We start from the raw sequence: 13,273 nt of genomic DNA on the forward strand, positions 1-13,273 counted from the left end.
TTTAAGTGGAATTGGGGGGATTTTACGGTTTTGGTTTTCATAACTCTCATATTGCCTCTCTGATGCCCAATAACTCAGGTGATATGTTTTTAATGTTTTCTTGTTCCCCTAGAAAAAAAAAGCAAATTTAAAAAGTTCACTGAACATCCTTTGTTCATCTACTATTCTTCCTTAATTTAAAACTTATATCCATATTCTAATTTTTGGATCTCTCAGCATTTCTATGGCTCATGCCAAAGGGCATATTAAGCACCAGTGGGATCCACTGCAGACAGGACCCCCCTCCCCCCCTCACTCTGTGTGCATGTGTGTGTGTGTGTGTGTGAGAGAGAGAGAGAGAAAGAGAGAGAGACTGCACAAACTACTACTGATCATCTGCTGGGGCAGGCAATCTCCCGATTTTTTATCACAAGTGTTGAGGGCTATTTATAATAGCATTTATTGGCCTCTCTTGATGAAATTTGAGCTCTGATGGTTTCATACCATGTGGTATGAAGTGATCCAGACTGTTTTCATCTGTAGCAGGCAGAGCGGTGTCAAAACAAGCAGCTCTGGAAGTTCAGAAGTAAATGTATTTACCTAGGAAGACTTCTAGCTTCTGCTCTCTGGAAACTTCAGCAATCTCAGGAAATTAGGTCTCCTGGCACAATTACTATAGTTTTTATAGTCAGCTTAGAAAGAACACTCTCAGTTTGCTCTAGGTTCAAGTTTGAAAACAGCCTTTGAAAACTGTTCAAATGAGAAAGTGTAAAGAAAATGTTCCGGAAATCCACTGAAGACCTTTAACGACCCAGTAGATCTGAGTTTAGCAAAATGGCATAGTTTGGGTCTTAGGAAATCGAGTAAGAGGACACATTTCTCTAGACCATGCCATGGTTGACTTTGATGCCCAGGTTTTAAAGTCTTCCAGAGAAGCTTTAATGACACTTCACTTTTTAAAAAAAAAATAATTTATTGAAGTATATCACTCATGCATAAACATACATAAACAATAAGTGTATAGTAATAGTTGTGAACTTACAAAACAAACATATATAACATCATACAGGACTCTCATAACTTACTCTACCACCAACAACTTGCATTATTGTTAAACCTTTTTAACTAATGATTAAAGAGCATTGTCAAAATATTACTACTAACCAAAGTATTTTTCCCCAACCAATCCTATTACCGGCTTGGTCTGTAATTTCCTGGAGAGGCTGGTGCAGGTCCCCCCAGGTTCCTCCCTGCTTAAGGTGGCACTGGGGCCTAGGCTAAAACTGCAGTCTGATCTGGTTGGAAAGAAGTCGGTCCCCACCAGCACTGTGATTTTCAGTGTGCCCCACTTCCCCTCGTGCCATGCGAGGAGCTAAGATGGCAGCTACTGGCCTCTTTCTGTCTTGGACAGGCTCAAGCTTTAGCTATTCTCAGGATTATACTTTATCCCGCTGACTTTACTTATAAGTAGCTGAAATTGGTGCCCAACCGTCTCTTCCTCCCCTGTTTTTGGAAAGTGGAGATTTCAATTCCAGTCACAGAACAGCTCTCGAGGTGGCTTGTGCCTCCAGTGGAGGATGGGCACCAGCCTCTGCGACTTGGAGCACTCTACTTACGAGTCTTCTCTGCAGGTGGGCAGTCTCCTCCTTCCATTCCTTCAAGTATGTTGCAGGATGCTCTTCTAGCCTCCTGGAGCCCCCAAACAGGTGCTTCAGCTAGCTCCAGAGAGCTCTGGGTGTTTACTAACTGCCCTGTAGCAGGAGCTGACTCTAGGAGCTCCTTACTCTGATGCCATCTTGCTGGTTCTTGACACCTCACTTTTCCCACCATCCACAATGCAAGACAGAGTTTGATGTGAATGCATATGACAACTTTTTTTTTTAAATCACCAAACTACAAACAGGTCCTTTGTCAACCTAGGAATTCAGAATAATCCTCGGGTTCCAAGGTCAAGGAGACTTTCTAGCCTAGATGGTAGGAATTTGAGTTCAGTTCAGCAACTGGGCCATAAGATGAATGTCTGAAGGACAGGAAGAGATGAGTAATCTTGTTGTGCAAACGTATTTGTTTTCTTCCTCAATCATCTCTTTTCATTTGAAAAGTGTATTTTAATGAATAAAACAGATGATGAAAGGAAATCAATTGAGAAAATCATTAAGGGGAAAAATGAATTACTCATGTGCAATAATTTTGATGTCCTAAATGGTAGAAGTAATTGTCTATTGATATGTTCCAGGAAGTAAAGAAGTCCATTTAGATGGAGAAAAAGAAACAAGTTTGTGCTAAATTAATTAAGGAATTTTAAATCTGCTACTAATTTAGAGTAAATTTTATTAACAGGAATTGGAAATACATGTTAAATTTCATTGTGAGTGTAAATTGCATCATCCATAAATGGATGATCCTTGTACTTTGTGTAGTTTCTTTCACTTTGGTTATTATCTTAAATTTGAAACTGCCTGGTTGATGGCAACTAAAATTATCTCTTGCTGTATGGTAGTTTATATAGCAATATCCATACCAACCATACTGCTCTTGTCTGATGGTAAATTCTGAGTCCAATTGTCAGACCAGCTCCAAAAGACACAGGAACATGGGTGGACCTGTGGGGGCCACCAATCTCTTTGTGGAAATGTTTTCATAATTTTCCATTAGGGATTAAACAAATAAACTGACCTAGAATTCAATAAAATGTTAATTGTTGATAAATTTATTCAGCACAAATCTAGGCTATCTGTTCTAGAGGATTGATTCTTTTATGTGAAAAAACCCAAGCCATAAGAACACAGCTAAGATGAAGCCCCATTTATTTAAGACAGCATTTTAAAGCTGATTTGCCCTCATTTGGAGTGATATTTTGATTCATAATGTTGATCACGCCCATTCCCTATTTTCTTTCTACTCCCTCTTCTGGATTCACAGCTCTTCAAGTTGCTTCTTCATGGAATCAAGACTACAAGGGAGTGATTACAGCTGACTTTGAACATTTACAGCCAAAACTAGAGCCTAGCATTAGATAGAATTAACTTTCAAATTACCTTCTGAAACAGCATGAATTTCTTAATGTCCTAAAATGTTTGACAACACCAAAACACGTATTCTCTTCTTAGAACTTGGTAGGCTACATGATCTATAAGCACGAGGCAAATCACTCTCGTTTTCATTTACAGGTTTTGATTTTCTTTTCTTTCTTCTTTTTCCTTTTTAGGAAGTTTGGTGCTCAAGGGTCACGACTTACTGGAGCAGGATGGGGAGGCTGCACAGTATCAATAGTACCTGCTGATAAGTTGTCCAGCTTCCTAGCAGATGTGTACGAAGCTTATTACCAGAGGAACACTAGAAGCTTAGCACAAGAGAAGCAGAGTTTGTTTGTTACCAAGCCTGGAGGTGGGGCCTTGGTTTTCCTTGAGGCCTAAACAATGTAAAAAAATCTCAGGGAAACTATTTAGGGCATTTAGGACCTGGCAGGACTTCCTATGCTACAGTAAATTAATCTTCTTTCTGTTTTGAATTATAATGAACAGTTGGTATTAACAAAATATATTTCCAAAGAAATGTTTGAAAGCACTCTGTGCTTCATAATGATTATGTTTCCATCTTAAAATATGTTTTGTACCAATAAAAGCCAAGATTATGCCTGGACAGGTCTTTTAAGGATGATTTACTGAGATTTATTGATTTGAGCATTTTAAAGATGAATGGTAAAACATAAATACTGACTAATTCTCATGTACTGGACTTGAACACAGTGCTACAATTAAACTGTACAACGCTGTAAAAATTGAATTGTATGCATTATTCTTAAATAGAGTTTAGTTCTTGTTTCTCCTGATGTTCTTCTTCTTCAAAGCTGTAGTCTTCTGTTGTTGTTGATGATGATAGTGATGTCATAAATTCTCTCCCAACCTGAGCCTCAATACGCTGTTAAAATAACACATGATTAAGGTTTCATATATTTTCTTGGACATTATACATTTGAATCTGAGACTCCCCCAATTGTCAAGATGGGAAAGGTCACTTAATTATTTTTTCAAAAGATGAATATAGAAAGAAAATCCTAGACTCATTTAATGTTCCATTTTCTTTACTTTAAAAAAAAAAATCATGTGATATTTAAATCACTTGAAATTCTTTTGGCCAAAGCTTTCTATCACTTCATAGAGCAACTTAAATCAAAGATACTTTAATCTTTAATAAAGTTTCTTTACTAAAGATACTTTAATAAAACCTGCTTTTTTAAAATTTATAATCCTTTGGTTTTTAATACCTTGCCTTTTTCAAGAAATGATTTGAGGTAAGTATGCATTCTTTAAAGATACCTGGATTGCTATTTTTTAAAAAAGGCACTTGCCATTGCTTAGCTATTCCATTTTAATTTTCCCCATGTGATTTCTTCTTTGTAATACATGAGTAAAAATTTCCAGGGTGCACTCTGCTTTGGGGGACATAGTCATTCTAAGCCAGGGGTCTACTCTGTATTTGTTTTGACTTCTGGCTTGAAGAAAAGAACTATTCCTTAATCCATCCATCACCAAGTGTTGTTCTAAAAGTTATGAGAGATACCAGATATGTCTGGAAAGGATATGAGGAAGAATGAGTAGAATATGGAAGATGGTGGGAAGAAGGGACATTGCGGATGATAGTAGTATAGACAAATAGTATGTGCAGGAAGCTCAGTGGGTACTATCATTAACCTGTTTTATAAATGAAACAGTGGGAATGAAGGGGCAGGAACCAGGTTTTGAAGAGCTCCAAATCTAGGCAGGATTTTAGACCAAAATTTGCAAACCAGCAACCCATGGGCCACATTTGATCTGTAGATGCATTTAGTTTGATCCACAGATGTTTAAAAACTTGAGGTCAAAATCAGGGGACTTTACAGAAAAATCTGGATGACTTGGGTTGAAAGATCTGCTAACACTTTGGTCTACATTCCTGCTTGACAACAGTGAACTAGAGCTGGGCTAGTAGCTGCCTTGCTTAGATGAGGCATGGGCTGTCCTGTGTGCTACAGCTCCCACAACTTCCTCTAGTTTCCCTGATACTGAAGCCAAGTGTTAGTTGCCATTTACCAGCGGCACACTTGCTCTGTAGTTTTTTTTTACATTAACTGTTTCTCTGTACCCATACCTTTTAGCAATAATAAGAAAGATAGGTTCAATAAAAATGGGAGAAAGAATTTTTTTTTCATGGGAGTAAAGCATAGTCTTATTTCTCCCATATTAAACACTCAGGTGCTTGCTTCACTCCTTTCTCATATTTCTGGCCCATGAAGGAATTTGATTATGTGACTCTATTTTTGATCTTATACAGTTGCCAATGGGGACTCTGCTAGGCCTTTGAGTGAAAGCCTGACATGCTGAAAGCAAAGGGTCTCTTCTTCCTGATCAATATACTTGTGTTGAATTATTAACAGAAAATAAATATTATTTCAAATACCAACAGTTTTCTCTTAACTTATGATTCTAACTGCCTTTGGAGGTTTCATTTGCATAAACTGTCCTTGGCTAGAAACAAGGAATGGGGATAAGGAGTTGTGAGGTTATTTCTCAGACAAAACAGAGATTGTCTTAAATGTCCATGTGCATAATTAAATAACAAGAAAGTTTTCTGTACTGCCACTGTAATTTGAATATGAAACCATATGTTGCTTATTAAATATTGTACAGTCTATATAAGAGAAGCTAGTGAGAAAATTCCCAATTAATTTTAAAAAGGAAACATACCAGTCTATGTAGGAACTTCTCAAAGTCAAGTATAACGTCGTAAGGTTTCTTGGCAGCCTTTGCTTGGAGTCTAATCATGGAATAAAGAAAATTGGTAACCAAACTATTGTCTTTATATTGACACCAACTAATAATCAACACTTAAAGTGTTCAGTATGCTGGGCATTTGCCAAATACTTTATATGGACTAATTCAATTACCATCACAAAAAAAGTTACTATTATTATCCTGCTTTATAAATGAGGAAATGGGCTTAGATAGGTTAAGAAACCACCCCAGTCATATCATTAATAAGGAACAGAGGATTTGAACTTCAAGAAATATTTATGAACGAGTTGATTGGTTGAATTCAGGAGTCTTTCCCAAGATCCAAGGATGAGGGCAGAAGTAGGCTAAGTAAAGAAGGGGAGAAAAGAGATGACAGATGAGAGAAAAACAAGAAAAAGGTTAAGGCTATTGGTTTCAATTTTTAAAACGCAATTTTCAAGTGAAATTTTTAAAAATTATTTTTCTTTCCTGATATCATAGGAAGGAAAGTTTCTGAAAACCTTAAATGCCATCTAATAGTTTAGATTAGCCAACCCCCAAATCTACTGTAGATTTCCTTGACCTGTTGTCTGGGGTATACTTCAGGACACAGTAGAGCTGCCTAGCTGGGACCTCTTCTTCTTGAAGACTCACAAATGTCCCCCTATGCATTCCCTGCTGTATTTCCTTGTATTTTATCTCTTCAGCCTGGGTTTTCCTCTCAGTTTTTATTACCCTCTCCATCTCACATCTGTCCTGCCCTATTTGTCTCAAATCTGGCTCTTAGAGTTTGTATCTCTTACTCTTATTTAAGCATACTTCAAAACATCTCTGATGCCCTTTCTCAATAATACCCTCTTAGAATCTCCTTGAGTTACAAGTTACTCTTAGACTTTGCTTCACTTGACTGTTAAAATGAACCCTTTCTTCCAACTCCCTCTTTTAATTTACAGTCCCCTCTTTCTTGTTTTTAAAAAGTTTAATAACAGCTTTACTGATATATGTCAATATATCATAAAAATGTACAATTCAGTGATTTTTAGTATATTCACAAAGTTGTACAACCATCACCAGTATCTAATTTCCCTTCTTGATGTCTTTCTTCTTGATGGGTGTTCCTTTTTTAAAGTTTACAGATAGATACTAATAAGCTGTGCCTATAAATTGAACAGGCTCTTGGGATTTATGTATATATCTACATGGATATTTTCTCCTTCACTTTCTTCAACAATGCCATTACATAAAACATATTGAGAAGCTTCTTGAGAGTTGTTTTAAGAACCGTCCTACATTCACTACATATCCTCAGTGGTGAGAAATTTGTCCTTTGTGAATCTGATTTTTGGAAACTTGTGAAAGTTACTTGGAATCATATAACTTAGGTGTTGCAAAGGGAAAAGCTGGGTGATAAGATTTTTAGTGAAAACTGCGGTAAGATTATAATTAATGGATTGGATTTTCTAATGTGTCTGGGAAACTGACTTTGCACATTCCAATATGGTAATTAGAAGTGTGCATCACGACTGGCACTAAGTTGTATTCTCCCAAGAGGGCTTGTTTGAAGAGCCATACTTGTCTGATACTCACTCTCACATGTATGAGTAGGTTTGAAGAAGTGGGTTAATCTCATTATATTATATTATTGTTTTCTCTTTTACAGTCTAATTTATAAAATAAATGAAGTCTATTTTCCTTACTTCATTGGGGAAAGATATTTGTATGTGTAGGGGAAACAGCAGGGGTAGAAGGGGAACAAACAGATAGGAGACACCAGCTAAATAGGTTGTCATTTATAGGTTACATGTTCTGTAGGGCAGGGCATAGTTATAAGTTTTTGTTGTTCTTTTGTTTTGAGGTACTGGTGGCCAGGGATTGAACCTGGGACCTTGGGTGTGGAAAGCTGGTGCTCAAACACTGAGCCACACTGGCTTCCCTGAGTTGGTTTTTTTCATTTCTTTTGCTTGTTCTTTGTTTTTTGTTTTTTGTTTTTTTCAGGAGGCACCGGGAACTGAACCTGGGACCTCCCATGTGGGAAGCAGAAACTCAACTGGTTGAGTCACATCTGCTCTCTAAGTTACTTTTAAAAGGTCTTGAGCTGAAGAACTATGACCAGAGGAGTAAGAGTAAATGATGATAATGTTAGCAATTCATTAAATTATCAGAGGAGGTGATTTTGTGGACAAAGGAAGTGAAAGTTTTACTCCAGATGAACTATTGAGTAGAAAATTTCTTTGCAGATAATTGTGTTGATGTCTTTTTATATAAGAAACCAATTGTGATTTTATATAACAAATATCTGATTGAAATGTTTTTAAGCTCTACAAAGTTGTATTAAGAGACAAACCTATCAAACTCCTTGTCAATTCTTTTCTGTTGCTGTCTGAGGACTTTTATTTCTTCATTAATTCTGTGCTTTTCTCTATAAAATCAAAGTATGAAGTTAAATTTTAAAATAAAGCAATCAGTCCTAATTGGGAAAGAATATATCAGCAATTTCTACACATTAGTAAGAGACTTTTATGAACCAGTTCTTCAGTGTTCCTTCCCTCTGCACTACTTTGTGTGAGAAATCCCCCAGCACATCCCCTTATAAAACTCGTGTCAAACATATCATCCACGACAGTTGAGTAGAGCCTAGACTCCCTTTGTTGCTTCTACAATGGGCCTTCTATCAAGGGTATCAGCCTTGTTCTTCCTACTAAGCCTAGGAGATCTGGGGACTCTGTGTGTGTGTGTGTGTGTGTGTGTGTGTGTGTGTGTGTGTGTGGCAGCAGGGGGGTGGTTGGAGGGCCAGAGGGAAAGGACATGGGGACTAGCTCAGATTCCTGTTCTGCCTCCTAGACAAGACCTAGCAGGCAGTTCTCCCATTTACCTCCCTTTGATTTGTTTCCTAAGTGGCAACAGGTACCCAAAGGGGAAGGTGCCCATCTTTTATCCTCCCCAAGACAATAAAAGCCCTAGGTAGTTACCTTGATATCATGGACAGAAAAATTGAACCCTACTAATATGTTCTTTTAAAATTGATGGATATCTTCTTGTTAACCCATTCCTGACCTCCTAGCATATAAGAATACCTAGCATATAAGATGCCATGAGCAATCATTAAACTCAAAAAAATTGAAAATGTTTTCCCAAGACGACATTTCAGAAAATACTTCCCTGTCTTGCTTTCCTTAATACCACCTCAGCTGCTACCCCAGCTCTAGGAATCTTCTATTGCAGGCAACCTCTCTATTCTTTCAGGGCTGGTCTTTGTAAATGGGTGATACTCTAATCTTTCTTTCCTGGAGCTCTTTGTTGGTCTTTCCGTCTTGGGGTGCATCTCCCCAACCATACCTCAGCAAAGTTTCCTTCCTTCCTTCAATTCCTGACACTCCATGGCTCTGTGGGCACAATATACCCTTGATACTTACTTGAACAGCATCCCTGAGTAAGATGCTTGGAAATGACTCTCTTCATCACTAAAATATGGAAATTAGGTGATTTCTAGTCACTAACAGGTCTAAAAAAGTTTAGGGTTTTATAATTAACAATAATATGGCATGAACTTACATCCTAAAATCCTTCTGGTTCTTTGCAAATTGTCTTTTTGCTTCCTTTATAATATCACGGTAAGTTGGAGCAGGTGGTGTGCTAGGCTTATAATTAAGGAAAGATTTCCCATTAGGAATATTTGAGAGAAGTAAAAAATACCGCAGCACTTCACAGGTGGACCAAGAGGGCCATTTGGCTCGGGCTTTCCAGTCATGAAAGGTGAGTATTAAGTCCAGAGTTACAATGAAAGAAGTGAAAGAAGATGGCACTCATCAAACCACTTTACGCTTGTGTTGCATTATCTGGACCTTACCATTTGTAGTGAGCTATGACTTAATAGTTTCATAAGTGCTCTAATTATCTTCTTTGTGTTTTATTTGCTGTGTGTCTTAAAATCAGTAATTTGTTAAATGTCAATAGTAAACATTTACCAAAACTTTTGTAATCCTATTTAGGCATTTCTTCATGTTTACATATACTGAGAAACTGAAAAAAAAAAAAAAAAAAAAAAAAAAAAAGGATGCCCACATGTCTCTTGACCCCCAGAGGCTCTGGAGTAATTGGCAGCATGCATTGCCTGCCTCAGTTAACCTGGCTTCTGCTCATTGCACAGAAGAACTGTGGTGAGCAGAAAGTGCAAGTGTGCTGTTACTGAGTCTGGGCTCTTGTCCAGAAGTACAGCCTATGACTGTGTTCCTATCCCTGGTCTTAATCCATGCCTGCATCTGGCAAAGAAGATACTTCCCTTTTGGAGAAGCAGTTGGCAAATAAACAAGTGATTAAAGGCAGAAGCCCCTTCAGCTTGTGTTAAAAGAGTACCTTAGCCTCACTGATACACTAGGAGCACTTACACCTCTGCCATCACCAAGGTACAGGGATGAGACTGTCCTCCTACAGTCTCACTCTCCACCCCAAAAACATTATCCCTATCTTTCTTTGAAAGCGGTTTTCCCATTTAAAAATTTATTTTGTTTCAAGGCTGTTCTTGATGCTTGTTTTAATCTTATTTATCTTGTGTAAGAATGTTAGGAGAGACCCAGTGGATTTGGTTCCTGGAAACAGGACCATGTAGGCAATTAACCTTATGGCCTTTATTTCCTGAGAAGTGCATCTCAATTGAGATAATCAGAAGAAAAAGTGTTTTGGTTTCCTAGGCTGCTCAAATAAATACCATGAAATAGTTTGGGTTAAATAATGGGAATTTATTTGCTCATGGTTTGAGGCTGAGAAAAAAGTCTAAACGAAGGTATCATCATGACAATATATTTTTCCTGACTGTGGCATTCTGGGGCTGGCTGTTGGTGATCCTTGCCCTTAGTTTGTCACCTGTCAAGTCACATGGAGGTGTCTCCTGGTCTCTCCCTTTTCTTCTGGGTTCTGTTGATATTCAGCTTCTTGCTTCCTGTGAATTTCTCTATGTCTGAATTTCATTCTGCTTATAAAGGATTCTAGTAGTAGAATTAAGACCCATCCTGATTAAGGTTGGTCACATCCCAACTGAAGTTACCTCATCAAAATGTCCTTCTTACACTGGGTTCATACCTACAATAATGGATTAGATTTAAGAATATGTTTTAAGTTTTGTAAACACAACTTGTAACCACCACAGGTCCATAAAGATTCTCACAATAAACTGGAATCAGATATGTCTTTCCTATTATACTTTAAACTATTCAGGAAGTATCTTCAATAATTTATATTTTGAATGTCAAGGTCTTAGAATCAAGGAAAAGAACACCTGCTTTTCTGTGCACTAAGGAGTACATTCTCAGTGATGTCAGAAGTTAACAATTCTCATGCCCTGCCACAGAACCTGTTTAAAGCAGGCTCCTTAACAGCATCATTGGCTCTAGAGGAAAGTGTAGTGATAGCAGACTACATGCTACCAAGCATATAGTTTGAAAGGGTCTGGATGATTGTATTGTACTGAATAGGATCAAAATTCCCTGCATGTTGAATGAGTCATAAAGGTATTTGAAGACCAAAAAAGGGTCATCAAACAGGGTGGGGCGACTTATTCAATAAATACTTATTGAGCATCTGGACCCTTGAGATTTACTAGTGAACAAATATACAAGGTCTCCACTCTCACATGACTCATAGTTGAGAATGTGTGCACATGAGTGCATACATATCAGGGGCAGAAGATAAGCAAACCAATATGATAATTTAAAAGTGGTGAGTACTGTGAGGGATATAAAATAGGACAATGTGATAACAGAGTGACTTGAAAAGTTGAACCCTGCTAATCTGCTCTTTTAAAATTGATGGTATATTAGTCAGCCAAAGGGGTGCTGATGCAAAATACCGGAAATTGGTTGGTTTTTATAAAGGGTATTTTTTGGGGTAGAAGCTTAGTCATAAGGCCCTAAAGAGTCCAACTCAAGGTACCATAAGAGGTACTTTCTCACCCAGAGTCTGTTGCCACATGTTGATGCAAGATAGTGGGTGATGTCTGCAAGGGTTGGCTTCCTCCTCCTCCCAAGGCTCTGTGGTCCCAGCTTCTTCCAGTCTCAGCCACAGGCTGGGACAAGTCTCATCTCTCTCCCAGGGCTCATTTCTCTCTGGGCTCAGCTGCTCTTCTCGCTCCACAAGGCCAGCTGTAAACTGTCAGGTGAGTGGCTTGTATGTCTTCCCAGAGCCTCTCCTGTGTCTAATGGAGCCTTCTCTGTGTTCTTACTTCCCAGACTCCAGGATCAAAACTCAGTCTCCTCTGCCTTATCATTTTCTCTTTGAGTCCCCACCCCTTTGGTCCTACTAATGTGGCCCAATCAAAGCCCTAGTCATAATTTAATCAAGTAAAAGGGAAACCTCTGAATTCAATACAATCTAAGGGTCTCACTAGCCCAGAGGAACAGACCAGTTTACCAACACAATTAGTATTTCTTTTTGGAATTCATCAAGAATATCAAATTGCCACAGATGGATAGCAATTTTTGTAGGGCATGTATGTGTAGGCACAGCATTAGCCTGAATGAGAAGCAAATAACAGGGAGAAAGACTGGAATAATATAGACTCTAAGGAATTTCTAACAGAACAATTCCAAGCCAGGTAGTGGAGGTGATGTTTTTGGGCAGAGAGGCCTACCACATAAATCATCCCATGTCCAATCAATGTCTGCTCATAAGACTGATAGCACATTTCTCCTCCCCACCATTCAAAGCCTGGGCCCAGGAAAGCTTTGTATCAGTTTATCAAATATTTCTTGGTTAGTATATCAAACATTGTGTGTGGGTAAAGTTGGCTAAGAACCCTTGAAGATACTGTATTTGAGGTAGTAGTGTATTTGAGGGGCAGTAGTTGGGAGAGCAGGAGATGAAAGAAATTAACATTTATTGGACAGCCAACATATGAGACAGCATGATCTTAGATACAGTATTTCTAGAATTCTGTTTGAGGCTGTTGAGCAATATGAGATGGTGACTGGTATCTTCACTTACAGGAAAATAGCTCTGCCCAAAACAGTCCTATTTATTGCCTGGAAGAATTCCATCTCAGAAAGTCTCTTCCTAGGGAGACCTTATCTCTGGATTTGTGCCCTGTTTTCAGTGTTCCCTGAAGGCAGCTCACTTTACTCCAGGAGTAAAACCCTATAGTGATGTGGGTTATAGTCAAATAGTCACTGTTATTGAATTGCCAGTTTATCAACTGCAATTTCCTATTTTCAATTGATTGTTTTGGCAACTTATGTTCAGAAACATAACGTGGTCTTCGGGAAATGACATAACATTTAAGAGATCTGATCACACTGTATTCAGTCTAAATGACATGAATGGAATAAGTGTCCATATGAATTGTACTTTTCATTTGATATGAATCAAGTCTGAGTGGCATACTTTCAAAATAAAACTTCATTGTTTACTTCCAAAACTGGCTTCGAGATTTCATTCTTCACAACATTTTAAAATATTTTTCTTTAATAGAGAAATTGTGGGTTTAAAGAACAATCCTACAGGATTCTCATATACCACCCCACCACTGGCACCTTGCAATGGTGTGGAACATT

General features: G+C 38.1%; 2 protein-coding genes across 4 annotated transcripts in view; one reads left to right on the top strand and one right to left on the bottom strand.

Moving 5' to 3' along the window:
• Nucleotides 1-5,808, top strand: part of GALK2 (galactokinase 2) — a 210,146-nt gene extending 204,338 nt beyond the window's left edge. For all 3 annotated transcript variants that reach the window (XM_058294170.2, XM_004471789.5, XM_058294171.2), the window contains exon 10: nt 3,188-5,808. In XM_058294170.2, coding sequence (XP_058150153.1) covers nt 3,188-3,395 — 208 coding nt within the window. In that variant the 3' untranslated portion in view covers nt 3,396-5,808. The remainder of the gene's footprint in view (nt 1-3,187) is intronic.
• The window catches only part of FAM227B (family with sequence similarity 227 member B), a 276,142-nt gene continuing 266,649 nt past the window's right edge, over nt 3,781-13,273 (bottom strand). The window contains exons 14-17 of the mRNA XM_058294176.2: nt 9,285-9,360; nt 8,077-8,151; nt 5,706-5,775; nt 3,781-3,900 (exon numbers count right to left, since the gene is read on the bottom strand). Of these exons, the coding sequence (XP_058150159.1) occupies nt 3,781-3,900; nt 5,706-5,775; nt 8,077-8,151; nt 9,285-9,360 (341 nt within the window). The remainder of the gene's footprint in view (nt 3,901-5,705; nt 5,776-8,076; nt 8,152-9,284; nt 9,361-13,273) is intronic.

This window comes from Dasypus novemcinctus, chromosome 3, assembly GCF_030445035.2.
Source record: "Dasypus novemcinctus isolate mDasNov1 chromosome 3, mDasNov1.1.hap2, whole genome shotgun sequence".
In the NCBI taxonomy this organism is placed as follows: Eukaryota; Metazoa; Chordata; class Mammalia; order Cingulata; family Dasypodidae; genus Dasypus; species Dasypus novemcinctus.